We start from the raw sequence: 25320 nt of genomic DNA on the forward strand, positions 1-25320 counted from the left end.
TTAATTGACAGGTGCATTGCTGTTTTACTTTGGATATATTCAATAAACTTTGTTATGATTTGCTAATTCAGTGTCTGAATCTTTGCGTGATGGTTAAATATGAAAATGTGGAATTGTGAAATATGGCAACGAAAGAGGAATGAGGACCACTGGATCCAGCATGCAAATGCCTTTCCACTTATTTCCTGGATATAGCTTATTCGCTCCCACATCTCCCTCTGTTGAACTCAAACTGTTTAAAGGGATAATTTGGGATCCAGTAATTCGGCTGCCTGTAAGTTAATTAAATCATGTTTAAATTTATTAGATCCTCCTTTTAAATCTTACAAGGGTCCTTCTAAATATATGATCATTCCCTCCATCCTCTCTGCTCCTGCATGCGGGCTGATGCCTCAGCCCATTCAGCCCAAAGTCAGCTAGCCTCTCAGTCAAGCTGGCTGCAGCCCAGAAACTGAAGCAAAAATAGTTAATCAAGCCCTACGATTAAACGGCCTAGGGCCTGGCGGAAATTCATTTTTTTTGAGGTTCTCTGGCTGCAGAACAGTCTCACACTGCTCCTGAATTAATATTTGGGCTTCTGTTTTAATCACTATTGCTCATTTATCCTGTCCTGTGGAAACAAAGTGCCTTTAATTAATGAAAGTTATACTTCCAAGTACACTAAATTAAACATAATACACAGTAAATAATAGCCATGCGCAATATTTCAGGAAATATCTTTGGTAATCTGAACTTCACACAGATGTGTTCGATACATCATACCTAAGTAAAAACAAGGCATTTTTCTCTACGTCTGCTTCCACTACATCCCACATTTCCCGCAGGATGTCATGCACATACTCATGTTGTTCTGACCCTGCAATGGTACAGAAGAATATATGTTACAAGAGGCATTAATACATTATGGTTAGAATTTTATGCATTATTTTCAGGTGTGCTGCCAAACTGGAAGAACGTGAAATCACGCGAGATGTGGGGCAGGCGCCCCAATGCCATCATATGCTCATGCTATATTTTGCACAATGGGCATGCATGGGAATCAGAATTGCATCCACCAACAATTATTCAACTGGTTAAGACGATTAAAAAGGCAATCAATTGGAATTTTTAGGTCAGCCAAGGGCAACATGGGCAGGCAGCCATCCTGATTTTTCATTTCTCTTATCCAAGGGCAGGACAAAAGGAGGCTGGAGCATTGGCGATGTTAATTCTGAGGAATTTGCAATTGCTTTTGGTCATGACATTTCAGACCTTAAACTTAGGCTTCCAAGGTGCTCCGCCACCTCTACCTCCACCCCCACCCCCCCGCTCCTCCCCCCACTCTTGTTGGCAGTGACATTGGAGGCAGTTTGCTGACACTGCTGTTGTGTCAGCCCTAATAACTCTGCCTTTCGATGGTGATGATAGTGTGGGCTCCACCTGGGAAGGTGCGTTCAGTGACGTGGCTGAATGCTTCTCAGTTGTAATGGTCTCAGAAGATGCCGTGGGGGAGTATTGATGCCTGGCACATCCTTTTCTGCAGCTTATCTTCAATACCGCTCGACAATCACCAGGCAAGAGTGTTCCCTTCTTGTTGGCAAACACTTCAGCGGCCACGAGCATTCGGCCTTTGATCTTCGGGTAAGCGTTCTTCAAGGCGGCCTTCACGACACACGACAGCGCAGAGTCGCTGAGCAGAGACTGATAGCCAAGCTCCGCACACATGAGAACGGCCTCAACTGGGATCTTGGGTTCATGTCACACTATCTGTAACCCCCATGACTTGCCTGGACTTGCAAAATCTCACTAACTGTCCTGTCTGGAGACAATACACATCTCGCATTCCAACCATTATTTTGTAAACTGAGTTTGTGCCTTTATATGCCCTGTTTGTGAATAGAACTCCCACTCACCTGACAAAGGAGCAGCAAGCGCTCTGAAAGCTAGTGGCTTTTGCTACCAAATAAACTGTTGGATTTTAACCTGGTATTGGGAGACTTCTTACACATGGAGACTGCAGCCAATAGAGCACTTATGTGTGCTGACTATGTTGGGAATGAGGCTATCTTGACTGCCATCATTATTAGGATTTGATTTATTCGGTGGTAGGGAAATGTCTGGTCACCATCTCCTGAGAGAACCATTAGCTGAATGTGTGTTCAATGAGAACATCCTTGCATGGACTGTTTAGCTCCTCTGAGGCTCAGTATCACGACCATTCTTTGTCTTGCAGACCTTGGCTTACTTTGCATCCTCAGTCTTCCCTCATTTCTCTGCTTTGCTGTCCTCCTTTTGCTCCTTTTCTTCTTCCACCTCCTGGGCATTTCCTTGCACTCTTCCTCATTCAGTGTCATAATTCTCTGCGCAGCATGCAGTAAGCTTCCTGGAAACCCTACCAAATGTGTATTGGAGAGCACCCAGGAGCGTAGGAGATGTCTAAATCTCATTCTGAAAAGGCCAATACTCAATTATTGTCCTGGTGTGGAGATAGCTTTCACTGTAGTGTTGCTATGCCTCTGTCTGAGGACATCTTAGTGGTGTCAGCAGCTACCTCTTCAGCCAGTATCCCTCCATGGAGCAGGGAGATAGAACAGTTCTGTCGGGTAGTCCATTTTTTCAATGACTGCCTCCAAGCCCTGATGGAGGCAATCACACAGAGGAGGGATATGTTCATGCTCAGGGATGGGAGGAGGAGACCATTCCATAAACCAAAAAGGCCTGAACTGAGGTGGCAGCTGAGGTCAGTGGGCATGACCTGATTCGGAGAAGCTAGATCCAGTGCCGTAAAAGGTTCCATGTATGGCACAGTGAGCATTTTGATGAATTGGACACTGAGGAGGGGGGGCCATCCAGGGTTGTGATCAAACATGCAGGTCTCATGTAGTTTCCGATCACACGTGTGCATCCTAAGGCTGGAGTGTTCATTCAGCAGCCTCTGCTCCATCAAAGGTTCAGGTATCCAAGGGGGTAATAACTTGTTCTCAGACCTTAACACCCTGGATATCAGGGGACGTATGCACAGCACATCATCTCTCACCATTCACCACCAGCGAAGATACATGCATGCTGGTGGCCATTAATATGTTGGGAGAGATGGTAGGGCACAGTGGTGAGGGCACTTCACATTCACATGGGCTGATGGCAGAGGTAGTGAGTGTTTAGATTGCCAGTGATCAGAGGACTGTTGGGGACTAGGGCCATTCTGAGTCTGAGGGAAATAATAATTGTCTGGACTTGTCCATAAGGTGACAAATGCTGAACGTTCAGCGGGATACATGGGGTTTCTAATGGAGATCTATGAGGGTCTGCATGCCATGGGCTCTGTCAAGGGGGAGTCCATGTGGAGCACGAGTGCTGCAGTTATCCTGAGCCCTGGGCACATAGCCTCCTCCATAGAGACAGTGGTGACCCTCATGAAGAGGCAGCTCCAGGAGAACAATGACAAGTTATTGGGATTGCGCACTGACCTGCAACCCTACACAGAGGCTGACCTCAGGAGGTCAATCCTGTGTGGGAGAAGGCGGTGTCAACCAATGTCTCTGATAGTTGGCCATCCTTCATAGATGAGTAGGGAGGTGAGGACTCATCTCAGAATGGTGGAGAAGGTGGCTGCTGCCTCTATGGACTCTTTGTTCTTTGCCTGAAAGGGTGGTAGAGGCGGGAACCCTCACTACATTCAAGAAGCTTTTAGATGAGCGCTTGAAATGTCATTGTGTACAAGGATACACACCAAGTGCTGGAAAATGGGATTAGAATAGAAAGGTGCTTGATAGCCAATGCAGACATGATGAACTAAAGGGTCTCTTTTAATGCTGCAAAACTCTATGACTCTAATCTCATCCCCTGATTCTCCATCCCCGAGTTTCTGAGTCTGCACGCCAGCGCCAACTCACAAGGACAAATTCAGTTCTTTAGCCACACCCAGCTGAAGTCTACTGCTCCAACGATTTTGTCCCAATGGCTTGCATCATGGAATCACTGACTTTTGCTTTCTCCAGGCTTCTCCCAAGCCCTCAATACTTGAAGCATTTCAAATGTTTGCAGCCTCTTTATTTCTCAGCCTGCACATCCAGGTGGTCTTCTCCTCCTCTTGACTCCTTCCTCGATTCTCTCTTTTTAACTGGCACCTCTCCTTGTCCCCTCTCCTTGGGCTCCCTTTTTGGGATCCCCTCTCTGGGATTTCTTTTAGTCTGGGATCCTGCTGCTGGGTCCCATAATGGGGGTTTTCTCACTGTTTTCTTTCTTTTTCTCTCTTTACACAGGTACATTGGGCCATTGTCCACAGAACTACAAATCATGGGCTACGCTTGTGCAGCCTGCTCTCAATCCATGCATGGGGGGCAACGCCTGAGGCCTGTTGAGACATTTAGTTTCCAACCTCTGGCCGATTACAAGGCAAGCTTGGATTTCTTAACAAGGGACTGTCCTGTGACTTTTTCTTCTAGAATCATCAAACATTACCTTTGAAATACATTTTTCCTGTTATTTACTCAAAGTTGCAGATTCACCACAGCCATTCATATTATCAATGACAAAAAACTATTATGCACTTCACACCTCCTAATCTAGTATTAATAAATAAACAAGCATTGAGAAAAAACTCTTCAAAGAAATAGCAGGTTATTACAAGGTAATTCATATGCCAGACAAAGCTTTCAGTCCCTTTTGTAATTGTATTATAACTGTTTGCTGGGCTAATTGAGTTAGCCATTTTTGCAGCTCAGCCAGACATTCATAATGAAACTATATGGCAGGCTGAGCAGAGGGGTAAGGGCTTGAGGGCCTAACAGTCCTGATTATAACTGCACAGATGTCCCAGTAAATGGAGGTAGGCTTTCTAGCTGTTGGCCATGTCTTCTGCTGTTGCAGCCTTTGATATGCCTCTAGGGGCATTACGTCTGACTCCATCCTGTCTTCACCTCACTGGAATGGAAATATGGTGGGCAGGTGCCTCCTTGACGGAGAGCAATTTGTGGAGTCAGGAACTTTCCTGACTTTCTTTCCCTGTATCGTTAATAAAAATCTGGCCCTCAGTATCTGAAGCAAACTCATATTTATTAGTCTTTTAGCTCATACCTATTGTTCTTGCCTTCCTGAGTTCTCGAAGGATTATACCTCTCCACCAACTCTGTAGTTTGTTGGCAGCTAAAATTTCATCCTTGGTGGGACTCCTGTCCTTCCACGCCTCAGGCAGTTCATCTGTGGCAACTTATTAAAAACATTAAGGGTGTTGTGAAGTTAGCTGAACATTAAAGTATTATACCAGATGCTGAACATAAAGCATTAATTATTTTTTATGTTGTTAACCCCATCACAGTTTTGATCAAATTGTTATTTGTTTTGGAATACTATCATCAGTCTCAACGATAGAACATTAACAACTGGATCAATTCTCTAGGGCAATGGACCCAGTGGGAGCATGGCCATGTTGCAAATATGAGGACATGTCAGTTGCGTCACCATCAGATTTTTAGACTGGATGTCAGGAGGAGTGTGCACATTTGGGAAATCTACAAGGGAATCCCTGGCTCTGCCAATGAACAAAGATAATATTGGTCTGTGCCATTAGCGTAGAAGTGGGATCACAGGAATCATCAGCCAGTTTTACACTATGTCTGACATCCTTTTACACTGCAGTCAAAATTGGCATGGTGCAAAATTGATCATTGTAACTCATTTTGAGTTAATTATATCAACTTATTTCACCACTGATGTTTACTTAGATGTTGGGTACAGTTGCAGACTGAAGGTAGGGAGATGTAGAAGGTATGGAGGAAAGTTAAAATACAGTGCAAAAGGGGAGATGTCTGAGAGTTCAAAAACTGCATGATGGAGGAGAGGTGCAAGAGTTCAAAAAAAGTGTGGGAGGGAAGAGATCTGAGGGTTCAATGCAGAGAAGTGTGAGGTAATTTATTTTGGCAGGGAAAATATGGAGAGACAGTACATGATAAAGGGAGAAATTCTAAAGGAGGTACAAGAACAGAAGGACCTCAGTGTTTACATAAGGAGTCACTGAGGATGGCAGCGATGGTTGAGAGAGCAGATAATAAAGCATTTGGTATGAGTAATAGCTGCAAGGTAAAGATGACAACTAGATATATTAATGAACAAGAGGTTCAGTGGGGTAAAAAAGCTACATACAGGACAAAGATAAGAATGCTTCTGAACTCCACGACAACTGGATTCCAACAGCCCGAAAGCCTATAATAGATTTGCGTGCTCTGCCGTGACTGGTCATTCGAAACCCGATAAACTCGCTCCTTGAGTAGCTTTCGGGCTGTTGGAGTTCAGGGTCATGGAGTTCAGAAGCATTCTTATCTCTGTCCTGTATATAGCTGTTTCCCCCCAGTAAACCCCTTTCTAGTTTATCTGCCCAGTTGGTTGTCCTTATCTTGCAGCTATTGCAGCAAGGTTGGGACTATGTCCTTGGAGAAAAGAATTCAGGGGGAACTTGATAGAGGTATTCAAGATCCTGAAGGATATGGACAGGGTGAACAGTGAGAAACTGTTTCCACTCAAGAAGGCATCAAGAACGAGAGGGAACATTTTCAAAATAATTGACGAAAGGAGCAAAAGTGATGGATTTTTTTTCCACCCAGAGTGTGGTTGGAGTCTGGGTTGGATTTCTTCAGAAGGTGGTGGAGGCAAGTCCAATCAAGGTAATCAAAAGGAAATTACATTGCATGCTGAAAAGAATGTGCAAAGTTACAAAGATAAGGCAGGGAAATGGTATTAGGTAGAATGCTCTTTCAGAAAGCCGTGCAGACTTAGTGGGCTGAATAGTCTCCTTCTGCACTTCAAAGATTCTGTGATTCTGTGAACTGGAAACTGGGCATCAAATTTAGATGCGTTTGTAACCTTGGCAGTGACTGATGGGGCCTTTCTTACACTGGAGCTGGGCTTTGCGTTTGGCTCCAAGCATGTGTTGAGTTCTAGCTAGCTTTGTTTAGAAGACTCCGGCCCCTATTTTCCCATTTTGATTCTAAGTGCTGGGAGGACTTGAAACTGGGAATGTTTCAGATCTGACTTTCAGACCCATTCTCAGGTGCCCCCATACTCAGTCTGCCTGAAAAAATATCAGTGGTTCCAAATCGCGCTGCAGAAGACTGGGGGCAGGGCTTAATGCAACCGAAACTCTGCAACTCCAACTGGCGCCTCCAAATGCTCAGGCACAGAGAAAAAGATAGAATGCTGCTCGTCTGCCACATCCCTCCCGGGCTAGATAATGCCTTCCTCTGGCCCCATAGACATTGCCCCACCCCCACATTACCGATCTCCTTATCTCTCCAACCCCCGCCACCCAGACCGTTTGTGGGCCCCTCCACCCTTCCCACCCACTGATCTCAGGCAGAGTGGCAGCGGACCCCCCCTTTCCTCCCACCAATCTCAGGCAGACTGACAGACACCAACCCCGCCCCAACCACCGATCTCAAGCATCTACCTCCTCATTAACTGGCACGCTTTGATGGAGCATGTCTGTTTTGCGCCAATTCTGGATGGGTGAATGCGGTGGTGAAGGGGTAAGTGCCGATAAAGTTGGGTGTGCAGCTCATTAAGTCAATTTAAATACATGCAAATGCATTTAAATGTCTGTTGTGCCTGATGAAAGCGTGTTCCCAATTGCAGCCAGTAAAACCTGTCTCTCCTCCACGCAGCTAAAGATTAGGGGTACTGCTCTTTAAAGAGAGTACCTAATGATTGGACATTTTCCCTAGATTATAGTGGATATTCTTCAATCTAAAAGTAAAGGATTTGCATTACATGTGGCAGTGGATTTATTTAAACTGTACCAAAAAGAGTAGACTTCAAAAGCACATGGGCCTGGAGATGCATCGTCAGTAAGGACAGGATCAACATTGAAATAAATCAATGCATAAAGAAAGACAGGGCAAACAGTTCCCATCTGCTGTTGGGGCTGGGGCCCCACCTTGTGCCATTAATTTGTCCAAACCGCTCAATGACTGTGACAGCAAATTGTGTAGTATCATGCTTTGTCAACTCCTGTTTGTCGCTCCAGTCTCATTTCTCTGCTCTGCATCATGACCCCATTGAGAAGGATCAGCAATCTAACTCCTGCTTTGAGTCAACATGGTCTGGAGGAGGAGCAGCATATACAGAAAGATATGTTTCATATCTGCTTGTCAACTCCCGAGATCCCATGGCACTACCTCCAGGAACGGCAGGGGTGTTGGCCCTGGTGATTGGGTTAATACTAATCACTGAACCAACACCAATAACACGCTATCTGATCATTTTCACATTGTTGTTTGTGGTTTTGCAAATTGTCCGATAGTTCTTTCTCTGTCATAACAGAGATTACCACCTCAAAGTACTTAACTGGCTGCATCGCACTTCCTTGTGAAAGGCGTTATCTCAATTCAAATCTTTCATACAATCGTTAAGGTCCCTACAGTGCAGAAGGAGGCTATATGACCACACTCCCACTCAGGCCCAATCCCCATAACCCCATGCATTTACCCTTGCTAGTCCCCCTAACACTAAGGGGCAACTTAGCATGGCCAATCAACCTAACCTGCACATCTTTGGCCTGTAGGAGGAAACTGGAGTACCTGGAGGAAACCCACGCAGACACGGAAGAATGTGCAGACTCCCACAGACAGTGACCCAAGCTTGGAATCGAACCCGGGTCCCAGGCACCGTGAGGCAGCAGTGCTAATCACTGTGTCACTGTGCCACCAAAACTTTTTAAGTTCGCTGAATGATTCTGAAGTTAAAGGGCTCTGTGGCCTCAAAAATTTGTTACAAGTAATAAATATTTCATTCATAGGATTTGAAATTGAGAAATAAAACTGCAGAGACATTGGTCACATTTTTGGATAGGCAGTGTTGGTTTTCTTCCGGGGGAAAGGGACATGCTGGGTCAGTTTGCAATTAGTTTCACTTGCTCTCCTATGCACTTGTTCTATGCTCAACTTATACTGCTATAAAATGTGCAAGTGCAATCATGTATATAGGCCTCATTTTCACAGGAATTGCTAACTGCGTGAGCAAAACTTTATCTGAAATTCTACTTTCCTCCTAATGAAATACTTAAACTCTCACCTGCCAGCAAGTGGCTTCTTAAAGAGGGTTTTAGGTACAATTGGTTAGTACCACAAAATTAGTGCATTGTGTATTGCATTTCTTGATGCTTTCTATTTAAAATAGTTAAAGGCAAAAATGAACAGAGACACCTGCACTGGAGGTAGTTTGCTTACACTTACTAGTGAGTGTCTTTGCATATCGAAGAATGCTGCCTGGAAATTTCTGGCCAAAAAATGCCAATGCAAAAATGTTTGCTTCAAGTGCACCAGTCTGGGAATATCAGAGGAGAACTTTTGTCGGCATTTGCAAATTGATAACTTGCAAGACATATCAATATTTTAGTGGAGTCAGACACTTTAGGAACTTTGAAGCTATTGGATGGGCACATGGAACGCACCAGAACGATGGGGAGTGGGATTGCTTGATCTTGGGTTTGGACATAGCTCGGCACAACATTGAGGGCCAAAGGGCCTGTACTGTGCTGTACTGTGCGATGTTCTATGTTCTAATATTTTTCATGTTTTAAGATTGTACTTTCGTGCTAAAGATTTTATTAGGGCTCAATTTGTACAGGATCTTTGGTTAAATTATATATGTTAATCATAAATGTAGGGAGCCATTTAATAAAAAATATATTCACTGTATTATAGGAATAAGAAATTGCAGTACCCATTTGGTTGTTCAGATAAATTCAGGTGGCACGATGTTAACGCTGCTGTCTCACAGCACCAGGGACCTGGGTTTGATTCCTGACTCAGGTCACTGTCTGTATGGAGTTTGCACATTCTTCCAATGTCTATGTGGGTTTCCTCTGGGTGCTCCGGTTTTCTCCTACAGTCCAAAGGTGTGTGGGTTAGATAGATTGGCCATGCTAAATTACCCCTTAGTGTAAGGTGGATTAGCTAGGTTAAATTGCATGGGGTTATGGGGATAGGGCCTGGGTGGGATTGTGGTCAGTGCAGATGTGATGGGCCAAATGGCCTCCTTCTGCACTGTAAGGATTCTATATTGAAACATGAAGTTTTTCAATGTTATTTTTGAGTATTTTCACAGCACTCAATATATATTTCCTCAATGCATATCAATGGGCAGCTAAAAGCTATTCTTTCTTCATCTGCTAAAGTCCATATCAGCTAGTCCCAGCACACTCACTTGAGCAAGATTTGGTTTTGATCACAAGCTTCTTTGGCGAGGTATCAATTAAGAGTGTCTTAAGAGCAAAACATTCCTGAATAGTTGGGCAAGCGTCAAGGGCGTGTGCTACAGTAGCGTAAACAGCATTGTTGAAGGTCTAGCAGAGAAACAAAAAAGAAAATTTACAGTGAGGATCGGCATCAGGTAAGTCTTTTTCAAATTAAATTGTGTGACTTCAGTTACTTTACAAGAAGAATATGCATTTCTTTAGTATCTTTGGCATAGACAGAAATAAAAAATTAGAAAGGCAGTGGTAACATTCACCTCTTTTTAAAAGAGGGCTTCAACACGAAGCGGTGGAGGTTATGTTGCAACTGAACAAAAGCTTTGATTCAACCACATGTGGTTCAGTTGTAAGCACTGCACCTAAGGACTGGTGGATGTACAGAACTTCATCACCAGAATGATACCAGGATTTAAAGAATTAAATTGTGAGGACAGCTTGAATAGGTTATGTATTCTCTTGAGTACAGAAGATGAAAGGAGTGCCCCAGGGGTCGGCGCTGGGGCCTCAGCTATTTACCATTTATATAGATGATCTGGAGGAGGGAACCGAGTGTAGGGTGTCGAAATTTGCTGATGACACCAAAAGTGGTGGAAAGGCAAATTGTGCGGAGGGTGGGGAGAGTCTACAGAAGGATCTAGATAGGCTGGGCGAGTGGGCCAGGAAATGGCAAATGGAATTTAATGTCGGCAAGTGCGAGGTGGTCCACTTTGGTAGGAATAATGGTAGGAAGGATTATTCCTTACGTGGAGAAAAACTGCAGCAGGCGATGGTGCAGAGGGACCTCGGGGTCCTTGTGCATGAGTCACAAAAACCCAGCTTACAGGTGCAGCAGGTGGTCAGGAAGGCGAATGGGATGCTGGCCTTCATCGCGAGGGGGGTTGAATATAAAAGTAGGGAGGTCTTGCTGTGGCTGTATAGGGCATTGGTGCGGTCACAGCTGGAGTACTGTGTGCAGTTTTGGGCACCGTACTTACGCAAGGATATTTTGGCCTTGGAGGGAGTGCAGAGGAGGTTTACTAGGCTGATACCGGAGTTGAGGGGGTTGAGCTATGAGGAGAGGCTGAATAAATTAGGCTTGTACTCATTAGAGTTTAGAAGAATGAGGGGAGATCTCATTGAGATGTATAAGATGATGAATGGGATGGATAAGATAGAGGTGGAGAGACTCTTCCCGCTCAGAAAGGATAGCAGGACTAGGGGGCACAGCCTCAAGATAAAGGGGGGGCGGTTTAGAACGGAGTTGAGGAGGAACTTCTTCACTCAAAGGGTGGTGAATCTCTGGAATTCTCTGCCCGTTGAAGTGGTGGAGGCTGCCTCGCTAAATATTTTTAAGACGCGGGTTGATGGGTTTTTGATAAGAGAGGGGATTAAGGGTTATGGGGAGAGGGCGGGAATGTGGAACTGAGCCACGACAGATCAGCCATGATCTTATTGAATGGCGGGGCAGGCTCGAAGGGCTAGTTGGCCTACTCCTGCTCCTATTTCTTATGAAAGAGTTATCTAATTGAGATGTTTAAGATGATTAAAGTATTGAACAGGATAGATAGAGACCATTTCTTTTGATGGAATACACCAAAACAACTGGGCATGACCTTAAAATTAGAGTTAGGCCCATTCAGGAAATGTTAGCTAAATGTCACACAAAGGCTAGTGGGAAACTGGAACTGAGATCACCTCAATACCCCTCCAAAATTATTGGGGTTAGGTTAATTGAAAAAATCACTCTAGGAATAATTGACTTATGATAGATAAAGCTATTAAGGGAAATGGAACAAAGAACTGATCCCTGCAAGACCCTGTACTTACCTGAAAATCTGGCTTCCTTGGGCACCTCTTTGAGGCTGTAGGAAATCCCAGTTATGGCGCTATTTGATTGGCCAGCAGTTCTTGGAGGCAATACTTTCTCTCTGATAGAAGTGGAATTTCTGCCTCGAGTTAATTAAAGGCCTGGCCAGCGAGCATTAGTGGCTATGGGCCAAGCCAGCCAAAAGTAGAAGGGCCTGATCCTGACTTTTAGGTTTTGTACAGGGACCCACGTAAGGCAGTGGCACTTCAACGCATCCAGAAAACAAGAACGAACTAACCCCAGATGTCAGAGAACAAACTGTATTGTGCATATTTCAAAAAGTGAGGTAGACTGGAAAAATCACTTGCGCCACAGTGTGCTCATACTTCTTTTAACTGACATTTTCCTCCACAATGTCTGGGTGCATTCCGCACATTGGCAGATGAGGTGGAGGCAGTCAGCTCAGTGACGTCTTGTTGCCTTGAGTGATCAAGGCAAGCGTGCTGTGGAGGAAATGTGCCTTGAAGGGTCCAGGCTATTGGGTCTCTCCTGTACCAGTAAAGCACCATCTGCCTTGGTCTCACCTGCTGGAATTGGAGTCAACGGCAAAACAGATGAAGGGATGCTGTTAATCTTGTGGCTGTCTTGCGACAAAGACTCTGGGTTAACTGGCATGTGTTCCTCCTCCATTTGGGTATGTGAACAAATCTTGCTGTCTTCCTGAGGAGAAGGGGTTCTTGGGTGTGGGATGGGAGTTCAGGATCCTCACCCCCTAGTCACTGTTACAGTGAACCCATGGCTACAGCAATGGAATAGAGTAAGAAGTCTCACAACACCAGGTTAAAGTCCAAAAGGTTTATTTGATAGTAAACGCCACAAACTTTCAGAACACTGTTCCTTCGTCAGGTGAGTGGAGAGTTCTGATCAGAACCAGGGCATATAAAGGCACACAGAGTTTACAAAATACTGATTAGAATGCGAGTCTTTACAGCTAATCTGCTATTCAAGTCTTAAAGGCGCAGACAATGTGAGTGGAGATAGCATTAGCATGGGTCAAAGAGATGTGTATTGTCTCCAGACAAAACAATAGGTGACATGTTGTAGTTCAAGCAAGTCATGGGGGTTACAGATAGTGTGAACCCAAGATCCTGGTTAGGGCCGTCCTCATGTGTGCAGAACTTGGCTATCTGTTTCTGTTCAGCGACTCTACGCTGTCATATGTCGTGCAGGCCGCCTTGGAGAACGTTTACCCAAAGATCAGAGGCCGAATGCCCGTGACCGCTGAAGTGTTCACCAACAGGAAGGGAACAGTCTTGCCTGGTGATTGTCGAGCGGTGTTCATTCACTTGCAACATCTCACTTACCTGCCTGGAGACAATACACATCTCTTTAACCTATGCCCAATGCTATCTCCACTCACATTTACTGCACCTTTAAGACTTGAATAGATTAGCTGTAAAGACTTGCATTCTAATCAGTATTCTGTAAACTGTGTGTGCCTTTATATGCCCTGCTTCTAATCAGAACTCTCCACTCACCTGACGAAGGTACAGCGTTCCGAAAGCTTGTGGCGTTTACTATCAAATAAACCTGTTGGACTTTAACCTGGTGTTGTGAGACTTCTTACTGTGTTTACCCCAGTCCAACGCTGGAATGTCCACATCTACAGCAATGGAATGCAGGTCAGAGCATATCATGCGCTCAGATGCTTGAAAGATGGCGGAATTCATGGATAATATCCTTTGTAAAGCTGCGCATAATCCCTAGCATGTTTGGCATGTTTCCCTCTAGCCTGTGCTGCATGTCCAGCAGGCTTCTTGTGTCAATGACCAGAAGCCTGTTATCAGCATTGGGCTTAGTACGGGCCTGATCTCCAGCAGTCCTCTGATTGTCGGGGGGCCAGGTTGCCACATTGTCGCCCATGTTGTGCAACATGTTGGTGGTGTGTCACCAAACTGTGCTTCCAAATCTACAAGCTGCTGATGGTAGGTGCAACTGTGCTGGCTGAGATTGATTATAGGCAGATCACATTGCATTCTCTGGGACACCAGCTTCTGTGTCCCAGACTTAAAGTCTTCGTGTGCCTTCGGGGCTGCAGCATGGTTCATGGATAATGACCTGTGGTGGGAAACAAAGAGAGTTGCATTTGGAATCATCACAGTTTGAGTACCCCACATCTTCCATCCTGCAAACCCATATGCCACCACTGGAATGGTTGCCTCTCCCTTCTTATTCCTGGCCGGTCCTACTTCAATGTCTGCCACCACTCGTACTTCCCCTTAGCCAGCGATTTCCAAGACCTCCTCTTTGGCTGTTGTGAGGAGCCTGAGGTCGGGAACTCCTCTTCTTGTATGTCTCCACTTCTTTGAATTGTGGGTCTGCTTGTCCTACATGACAAAGTGCAGAGTTAATGACATGTCAATTGACACCTGACCCTCTTACCTGTATGTGTTCCCGTCACACATACAGTCCTGTCATTCAAAAGTACACACAACAGTCAAACTTCCACATGGCTTTAGCCTCTATTGCCATGTGATATCATGGCAGATTATGCATTCACTTTTCAGGATAGTTGCCCACTCACACATCTAGCTTATTAATAATCACAGGAAGATGGTGGCTATTGTGGTGCCAGGTATCATGGGGTATCAAGGAAGACTTGAATCACAGCTGTGATTTATTGAAGGGAAGAATAAACTATACAGAGACAAATCAGGTTTAGTTCCACCAGCTCCCGGGCTCACATTAAAGGTTCCCTCCTACCAGGACCCTGCCCTAACACCCAACAGGTGTTGGTTCATGTGCTTCCTCCTGATGGGCCTCTTAAAGGGGCCACGCTACCACAGTGGCATAATGGTAATATCACTAGATTAGACATCCAGAGGTCCAGGCTAATGCTGTGGGGACATGGGTATAAATTTAAATTTATTTAATAAATCTAGAATATAAAACTAGTCTCAGTAATGGTGACTTTAAAAACTATCATAGGTTGTTGTAAAAACCCAACTGGCTCACTAATGACCTTTGGGGAAGGAAATCCGTCATCTTTACCTGGTCCGGACTACATGTGACTCCCCACCTGCAGCACAGTTGACTTTTAACTGCCCTCTGAAATGGCCTACCAACCCATTCAGTTTAAGGAAAATTAGGGATAGGGAACAAATATTGGCCTTGTCAGCGATACCCACGTCCCATGAGAGACTCATTTTGATTATGTAGTACTTACCTTTGCAAATCGGAGAAGGTCATTAAACAATTTTCTGTACTGGACCCAGGTTTGGCATGTCACCACATGGTTGCTCACTTCCTCTGCCTCCTCCATCCAGGCCACTTTAATCTGATGGGACGGTCTTCTGATACCATCTTCATGAAAGAGCGCCTCCTGCGTTGCCCTGGTGGCCAGGAGTGGAACGTGCAGGGAGGCATCACTAGTCTGTGGAACAGGTCTGCTTTGGCAGTCACTCATCCTTCCAATGAATATGACGCTCTCAAATAATGGGGCAAGTTGGCAGTGATGCACTACCTCTCTGAATGAACAGGAAGCTCTTTGACAGGCTGTATGTAGATACAGCAGTATCAGCTGATGGTATGTTGCACCCATGAAAAGCTTCCCCATTTCATGAGTTTTGCATGTGCAATGTCAGCATTTAGAATTTTAATTACAATCATGTGGAAAAGTGCAAAAAGAGAAACAGCGGAAGTGGTGGTGCTCAGTTCCAGTTACAACATTGGAAATTACATGCTGTGGATAAAATCCCGTTCTTGTCAGTGTGACTAAGAAAGTTAACAGGGGACCTGATAGAGGTATAGAAAATTATGAAGAGTTTTGATACATTAAATCAGGAGTTTTAAATCAAGATGTTTCCTTTGGTCCTGGGTTGGTCCTGGTCTTTGGTCCTGGGTTGGCAATCAGAGGGCATAATTTTAAAATCATGACCAAAGAATGAACAGAAAGACAAGGAATGAAATGCCCTACAATAGTGGATGCAGAATTCATAATAGCTATAAAAAAGTGAAAAAAAAGTCAAATGGAACTTACAAAGAGTTTGCAGAATGGATCTAAGTAGATAGCACACTTAATACATATGACATAAGCTTGCTAGATATTACACTTCTCATTGGACAGAAGTACAGCAAAATGAGATACAGCATTTCTGTTCAGATTTAAAATGATATTAATTTAATACTTGTAACCCATGTAAAATGCAGAGAGAGATTTGGCTCAGAAGGGATCCAAAAAAGGGAGAAAATAATGTACGAATTGGGTAGAAGGAAACAACCAGTGAGCATGGATGTGGCTATAGAATTGCTTGTTTTAAATTTTTTTTGGAGACTCCAACAAATAATTTTCAATTGGTTCACCTTGATTTGCTTGTCATTCAGACTCTTGTCATCAAATTCGCATGGAAAATGACAACGCAGTAGTTCTTTTGTAGTTTTGTGATGTTCTTGTTTATCATTGAAGCTATGGATTGCACTTTCTATGGATTTCATAATTCGAGCAGCGTGTTGAGTGAATCGGATGCTGTCCTGTTGATGTACACAAGTCAAGAAAGTCAAGCTTTACGCTGCGGTATCTTTTAGCTTACAATACATTCAACTGGCTTCATAACAGTAAGTCCTATATACTTCTAGAATACTTAAGATGACGATGGATTTATGCATTCTCAAAACATACACAGAGGTTGTAGATACTCCCAAATATATAGAGAGAGGATCAATATGCACTGAAAATATATACTGATGGCAGATTTGTATACTTCAAAAATATACTGAGGATCGATTTATATAGATCTAAGAGAACACATGCTCACAGTAGATGTGCTATCAGGGCATTCCCAGCATTGTGTTTCAAATTCCAGGGGTGAATATCTGTAACTCAGACACTGAATTAAGCCCACTACACTCAAATTTCTGATCACAGAAGCAGAATTGTGCTGCACTCTCATTTCAATTGGACAGAATATCAAGTGTGAAGTATTGATAATCACAAACAGATTTCCAATACACACCGTACACTGAAAACAATGATCTCTTTGGTCCTTACACAACCACAGTGAAGTATATGAAGATGTAAAATACACTGATTGTGCACACTGATTACAGAATCTGTGTTTTCCTTTAAACTGAGAAATAAAGAGTTATATTCAAATTTGGTGTGGGGATGTATACTGTCAAACAGAGGACCCAAAGTTTTTAGAAGTCCTGGGGTGATTTTCTGAACAAGGAGTGGCCACATTTCTGACAGCACCAATTGTAAGATCATGCGCAAACTATTTTCCATCTGATGAAATTAATGGTGCCTGCTGACACGCCATACTTTAGGGGAGGCACTGGCCTAGTGGTATTATCGCTGGACAATTAATCCAGAAACTCAGCTAATGTTCTGGGGGCCCGGGTTCTAATCCCATCACTATAGATGGAGGAATTTGAATTCAATAAAAAATATTTAGAATTAAGAATCTGCTGATGACCATGAAACCATTGTTGATTGTCAGGAAAACCTATCTGGTTCACTAATGTACTTTAGGGAAGGAAATCTGCTGTTCTTACCTAGTCTGGCCTGCATGCGACTCCAGAGCCACAGCAATTGTGGTTGACTCTCAACTACCTTTGGGCAACTAGCGATGGGCAATAAGTGCTGGCTGATGTGCAATGCACACATCCCATGAATAAATAAAAGAAACTTGAAATATTGTTCCTTTGAAATTCAGTAATGAGATGCACTTTACCAGTCCAAACCCAACGTCCTTTCACTGTTAGACATGGCTCAGTTGGTGGCACTCTCATCTCTGAGTCAGAAGCTTTTTGCTGACAATCCAATGCAGAGCTGAGGGAGTACTGAACCTTTATTTAGGATGAAAGATTAAACTGAGTTCCAGTACCCTCTCAGTGTAAAAGATCCTATGGCACCATTTCTAAGGAGGAAGGGTTCACCCCTATTCTCTTGCCAATATTTATCCCTCAATCAACGTCATTAAAAGCAGGTTATCTAGTCATTATCATGATGTTATGTGTGGGACCTTGCTGAACACAATTTGGCTGCCACCTTTCCTGTAACAGTTTCTACACTTTGAAGTTACTTGATGAACCCTGAAGCGCTTTGGGATGTTGGGATGTCTTGGGCCATAAAATCTATCATAATAAGTGCATATCTTTCTTTTTATCCTCCAACCAGATTTGTGATACGAACGTACAAACACATGCATTAGGAGCAGGAGTAGACCACTCTGCATTTCAAACCTGCTCCACCATTCAAAAAGATGGTAGCTGATTTGATTGTTAAAAAAAATGGAGGCAGGAGAAATAACAGAGGTATTAAACAAGTACTTTGCATTAGCTTCACAAAGGAAGAAGAAACCACCCAGGCCGAGATGAGAGAGGAGGTAATTCGTACACTAGAAGAATTCACAATTGAGAGGGAGGAGATGTCAGAAAGGCTATCTTTATTTAAAATAGATAAGGTAACAGGATAAGGTGAGATGAATCCAAGGGTACTGAAGGAGGTGAGAGTGAAAAATGCAGAGACACTAGTTATAATCTTCCAATCTTCTTTAAACATAGGGGTGGTGCTGGAGGACTGGAGAATTGCAAATGTTACATCCATGTTCAAAATGGGGTGCAAGAATAAATCCAACAACTACAGACCAGTCAATTTGACTTCAAAAGTAGGAAATGTCTGGAACCTGTTGTGTGGAACAAAACTGACAGTCATTTAGACAAATGCAAGATAATTAAGAAAAGCCAGCATGGATTCATTCGAGGAAAATCATGTTTAACTAACTTGCTAGAGTTTTTTGAGGAGGTAACAGAGAAATTTGATAAGGACAATACTGTTGATGTGGTGTATATGGATTTTCAAAAGACATTTGATATAGTGCCACACAAAAGACTCGTGACAAAAATTCTAGCTCATGGATTCAAAGGAAAAGTAGGCACTTGGATAAGAATTGCTGAGTGACAGGAACCAGCGTAGTGATAAAGGATATCAGGAAACAGAGTAATGATGAGGATAGTCTTAAACTTCAAAACGGCATAGACAAATTTGTGGCTCGGGCGGCCAAATGACAGGTTAAGTTTAATGCAGAGAAGTGCAAGGTGGGAATAATATGAAGTATCAAATAAAGGGAGAAACTCTGAAGGAGGTGCAGGAAAAGAGGGATACATGTACATAAATCATTGAAGATACAAGGTATGTTGAAAAAAGCAGTTAACAAAGTATCAGACTTTATTAACAGGGCCATAAGTACAAGGGAAGGAGGTCATGTTGACATTGTATAAGACACTAGTTAGGCTTGAGGGAGGATATGAAGGCATTTAAGAGAATACACAGAAGATTCACATGAACAATTCCAGTCATAAAACTGTGAGGATGGATGGCGAGGTTGGGACTGTTTTCCTTGGAGAAAAGGAGAGTAGACTTGATGGAGATTTTCAAGATCCTGAGGGGTATAGAAAGGGTAGATAGTGACAAACGTTCTACTCAGAAGATCATCAAGAACTAGAGAGCACAAATTCAAAATATTTGGCAAAAGGAGAAAAAAATGATGAGGAAAACTTTTCTCATCTAGAGGGTGGTTGGAGTCTGGAAAAAACTTCCTAAAATGGTGGTGGAGTCAGGTTTGATAGAAATGGAATTGCTACCTGAAAAGAAAGAATGTGTAAGCTTGTAAGGATAAGACAGGAGAATGGGATTTGGTAGAATGCTCTTTCAGAGAGCCAATGCAGTCTTGATGGGCTAATTGCCTCCTTCCGCACCCTAAAGATTCTGTGATTCTATATCTAATTAGACAAAGGCTTTCCAAAGGAATGTATCAATGCTATCACTTTGCAATATGAACCAGAGATTTGTTTTTCACAAAAAATCTTGAAACATAAAGAAATCCCCTGCACTACTATGTCAGCTGTTTGAAAGAGCTATCTAATTAGCCACATTCCTCCATTCTTCTTTTTGTTTTTTCTTTAAAATTGCTGAAAAAAGTGACATGTTATGAAGCTTTTCATATTTCACTCATCAGGACAGATGTGCAAGAATACCAATTGTAACAGGAACAACAATTTCTACTGCACAAGAAGAGTGCGGATTGGTTGATAAGTGAATTCTGGTTGGTGGAGGCATTGCTATGGAGATTGCACCAGGGAATAGTTAACTGCCAAACTTTTGTTTAAATTCAAACGAAGCAGGTCGACTCTGATTGCTCAAGACGATGTCATGGGGAATAAACCAAGGAATGGCTATCTCCCAAATTTTTGTTTAGTTGAAATAGGCGCAATGCACAGACATGTCCATTTTGTCTGCAAAGGATATATATGTGAATATATGTAGCTTCTAGCATGCGAAGGCGAGCCACACTGTGAGTCCAACTGATAATCCTAAATTGGTTGTCAGAGTAATTCTTTACACAATCATGATTGTTTAGCAAGTGCTATCAAATTGCAGAAAGACTTCTACTGTTGGACATCACGTTTTGAGTTTTGCAAGCATGGACTGGTTGGGTATGGTCAGCACTTTGCTTTTGCGAGCAGTTGAAGGAATATGCTGTTTGATACGATCCACCAGTTGTTGGGACATGCCTTGCATAACACTGCCACTAAAATTCATATCCCACATCATTCATTTGTGAGATAGGTTGAATGTGTTTTCAGCTTGACAACTACTTCCTGTTAGTGGAGAATATCATTCATGTTTCTACCACATAGAAGCAGCGTGGAAATGCTAAATTCACCTGCTGCTCTGCCAGGGTATTCTGAGATGACTGCACACTTTCCTGAACTGAAAGTGGTGGCCGTAGGCTCAAGCATAAGTTTGCAAGATATACAGCAAACAAAAATCTGATCAAGATAACCACTAGCCTGCAGGATAGCTTTGATGCAACCCTATTTCAGCATCAAACTTGCATGGTGAGCAAATGACCCAGGTGCTATTTACAGTTGCTGATAAGGCTGATCTTATAGAACATGGAGATGTAGGAATCCCAATGGGTAAATTGACTTAGTGAAGATAGGCTCATAATAGACAGTAGTGGAGAACAAATTAGTAGATTTTTCAACGAGAAGATTGAGGAAAAGAAGCTCATTTGACTGTTCCATTTTAAAGATGAATTTGATCACAGGATGCAGCTCAGTGAGGTGTAGAAGGAAATTCTTACATATAAATGTGGATTCAAATATAGCAAATGTATTAACTACATTTCAAAGACACCCAAGAGATAGGAAGTTTTTCTTCTTTCAAATAGAAATCTAATTCCCTTTTTAATAGGTCCTGAATTTCCTGCCTCTGGATGGTCATACCCTGGAGGTATTGTCAAACTGTGCAGGAGAGCCCCTCAGAATTCCCGATGCACTGACTACACTGGAATCACCCGGGAAGTTTGGATTTCTGATGGACCATTCTGTTGCATCTGGAACCCTCCTAAACTTCCGATGGTTCCAACTCACTTATTAGAATAAGTACCCAGGAATAGTTAATAGGATTAAAACCAGTTCTAACTCCAGGGCAACTATACTACAAATCCCCTGACTCCCCATTGGAACCCCCCGTTATCAAACTGACCTGACTACCACCCAGTTCACACTCTTGACAACTAATTATTTGACTAACCTGGCCAGCCCCCCACCACCTTATTAACCCTCCAATCACACAACAACCTCAACCCACCCTATCCCTTCAATAATCTGCCACTCTCATCCACACACCTGCCACATTACCTCTTCACACACCTACGCCCACCATCCAGCTGTCATTCAATCCCATCAACCACCACCTACCACACTGCCCCTCCTCAACTTACCATGCTACCCCCTCACCCATTTACTTGCCGCCTTAACCCCTCACCCATTCTAACCCTCACCCTCCTCACTTGCCACGCTACTCCCTCACCCACTTGCCACCCTATCATATCACTCCTTTCCTTACCTTCTCCCCAGGCTCCTCAAAATTGGTTTATGATTTTAAACTCTACTGAAGCTTTACTTACCAGAATATGGCAGTGAATGCTGTAAAAGGGGGCTTGGCTTCTCCCAGTGATCCTGCATCATGAAGGAAGGACTCCCAGAATGGGTGGCTTCTGTATTTCTGAATAGGCCCAATTCAGAAGTCCAGGAATGAAATGCTGAACTCACGTCCAAGATAGGAAAATAGGACTGAAGTGGCAATTTGGTGGTGATTTCATGGAAGATTTGGGCCATTAATGAATTTGCTTTCATCATCTTTTAAGGCAGTGCCTACCAAAAATGTGCAGTCCAGAGATGTGCAATTTAGGTTGATTGGCCATGCTAAATTGCCCCTTAATATCCTGGATTGTGTATGTTAGAGGGATTAGCAGGGTAAATATGTGGGGTTTCAAGGATAGAGCTTGGGTGGGATTGTTCTTGGTGCAGACTTGATGGGCTGAATGGCCTCCTTCTGCACTAGAAGGATTCTACGATATATTAGCTCCCTGAGTAAATAAAGTGCTTTTCACCTCAGCTATGGCTTCTGTGCCAATTAACTTAAATCTTTGCTCAACAGTTACAAACCTTCCTGCCAATAGAAACAGTTTCTCCCTTTCAACAGAGCCCTCAACACTCTTCCTTAACCTCTTTGAAGGTGGTGGATTGAAATAAAGCTTGGGTTGGCAGACTGGCGGCAGGGGCAGAGGCATATAATGGTATGCATCACTGGTGGCACTGTGCCAATGGCCCACCCACATCTACTGAGGTTTTATCCATAGTGGAGGAAGTGTGGGTGACTCACCCTCCCATTGGGCAATTAAGGCCCTTAAGTGGCACTGAATAAGCAGCACCCAGTATATGATCATTAAAGGCTTCCACTTGCCGCCACTGGGATTTGACGCATGGCAGCAGGTGCCAGGGCCAAGTGGTTCCTCTCTCAAAGTAGTCACTATCCTGTGTTTTCCACAATCTCCTCCATCTCTCCCCCATCGGCACACCATCCTTTTGTTTTACTATCTTTATCATTTTTAAGAAAGGAAAACTGGCATTTATACTTCTCCGGATCACTGGACTAGTCAAGATGCTGTACAAAATTAGGTATGTTTGATGTGTAACCATTAGTGTAACACAGGAAATACAGCAGCCAATTCATGCGCAGCAAATTCCCACAGACAGTAGTGTGATAATGACCAGATAATGTGTTTTTAATTATGCAACAAAGATTGACAAAGAAGATGATAAAGAAGGGTAGGAGAAACTATGAAGCTGGGCTTGCGCTTAATATAAAAAAGGATAGCAAGAGTTTTTATAAATATATAAAAAGGAAGAGGCTGGCTAGGGTGAACGTTGGTCCCTTAGAGGATGAGAAGGGGGACTTAGTGGTAGGGGATGGGGATATGGCTGAGGTCCTGAATAACTTTTTTGTTTCTGTCTTCACGGAGGAGGACGTGAATAATTTGCCGGGTGTTAGAGATGGAAAGGTGGTAGGACTGGAGGGTCTTAATGACTTTACTGTTACTAGAGAGGAGGTGCTCGACAGACTGGAGGGACTGATTGTGGACAAGTCGCCAGGACCGGATGGAATGCATCCGAGGGTTCTGAAAGAAATGGCGGAGGTGATAGTGGATGCCTTGGTCGTTATTTTCCAGACGTTGCTGGATTCCGGGGAAGTGCCGGAAGATTGGAAAGCGGCTAATGTTACGCCGTTGTTTAAGAAGGGTGCCAGGCAAAAGGCAGGGAATTATAGGCCGGTTAGTTTAACGTCTGTTGTAGGAAAAATGTTAGAATCTGTCATCAAGGAGGAAATAGCGAGGCATCTTGAGAGGAATTGCTTGATAGAGCAGACGCAGCACGGTTTCGTTAAAGGGAAGTCGTGTCTGACAAATTTACTGGAGTTCTATGAGGATGTGTCTAGGGCGGTGGATAGAGGAGAGCCGGTGGATGTGGTCTTTCTGGATTTTCAGAAGGCGTTTGACAAGGTACCTCACAGGAGGTTATTGCAGAAGGTCAGGGGACAGGGAGTTGGGGGTAGGGTGTTAGCGTGGATAGAGGATTGGTTGTCAAATTGGAGGCAGAGAGTGGGGGTCAATGGGTGCTATTCGGATTGGCGGATGGTGACTAGTGGAGTGCCTCAGGGGTCGGTGCTGGGGCCTCAGCTATTTACCATTTATATAGATGATCTGGAGGAGGGAACCGAGTGTAGGGTGTCGAAATTTGCTGATGACACCAAGATTAGAGGAAAGGCAAATTGTGCGGAGGGTGTGGAGAGTCTACAGAAGGATCTAGATAGGCTGGGCGAATGGGCCAGGAAATGGCAAATGGAATTTAATGTTGGCAAGTGTGAGCTGGTCCACTTTGGTAGGAATAATGGTAGGAAGGATTATCACTTACGTGGCGAAAAACTGCAGCAGGCGACGGTGCAGAGGGACCTTGGGGTCCTTGTGCATGAGTCGCAAAAACCCAGCTTGCAGGTGCAGCAGGTGATCAGGAAGGCGAATGGGATGCTGGCCTTCATAGCGAGGGGGATTGAATATAAAAGTAGGGAGGTCTTGCTGCGGCTGTATAGGGCATTGGTGAGGCCGCAGCTGGAGTAGTGTGTGCAGTTTTGGGCACCGTACTTACGCAAGGATATTTTGGCCTTGGAGGGAGTGCAGAGGAGGTTTACTAGGCTGATGCCGGAGTTGAGGGGGTTGAGCTATGAGGAGAGGCTGAATAAATTAGGCTTGTACTCGTTAGAGTTTAGAAGAATGAGGGGAGATCTCATTGAGACGTATAAGATGATGAATGGGATGGATAAGATAGAGGTGGAGAGACTCTTCCCGCTCAGAAAGGATAGCAGGACTAGGGGGCACAGCCTCAAGATAAAGGGGGGGGCGGTTTAGAACGGAGTTGAGGAGGAACTTCTTCACTCAAAGGGTGGTGAATCTCTGGAATTCTCTGCCCTTTGAAGTGGTGGAGGCTGCCTCGCTAAATATTTTTAAGACACGGGTTGATGGGTTTTTGATAAGAGAGGGGATTAAGGATTATGGGGAGAGGGCGGGAATGTGGAACTGAGCCACGACAGATCAGCCATGATCTTATTGAATGGCGGGGCAGGCTCGAAGGGCTAGATGGCCTACTCCTGCTCCTATTTCTTATGCTCTTATGCTGCTCAAGGGATAAAGACTGGTCAGGGCACTGCAGATAAATTCCCTGCTCTTCTTGGAAATATTGCCAAGAGATTTTTACATCCACCCTAGCAGTCAGCTGGGCCTCTGTTTAATATCTTATCTGAAAAACCGCATCTCTGACTCTGCAACACTCCCTCAGTGCTGCACTGGAGTGTCAGCCTTGATTTTTACATTCAAGGCCTGGAATAGGACTTGGACTTGGAACT

At 43.8% G+C, this 25320-nt stretch overlaps 1 protein-coding gene across 1 annotated transcript in view; it reads right to left on the minus strand.

Moving 5' to 3' along the window:
- Positions 1–25320, minus strand: part of adgb (androglobin) — a 267020-nt gene that overhangs the window by 69355 nt on the left and 172345 nt on the right. Inside the window, exons 21-24 of the mRNA XM_080200127.1 lie at positions 16374–16541; positions 10177–10315; positions 5056–5187; positions 763–856 (exon numbers count right to left, since the gene is read on the minus strand). Coding sequence (XP_080056253.1) covers positions 763–856; positions 5056–5187; positions 10177–10315; positions 16374–16541 — 533 coding nt within the window. The remainder of the gene's footprint in view (positions 1–762; positions 857–5055; positions 5188–10176; positions 10316–16373; positions 16542–25320) is intronic.

This window comes from Carcharhinus amblyrhynchos, chromosome 12 (genome assembly GCF_965287045.1).
Source record: "Carcharhinus amblyrhynchos chromosome 12, sCarAmb.v2.hapA, whole genome shotgun sequence".
Taxonomy (NCBI): domain Eukaryota; kingdom Metazoa; phylum Chordata; class Chondrichthyes; order Carcharhiniformes; family Carcharhinidae; genus Carcharhinus; species Carcharhinus amblyrhynchos.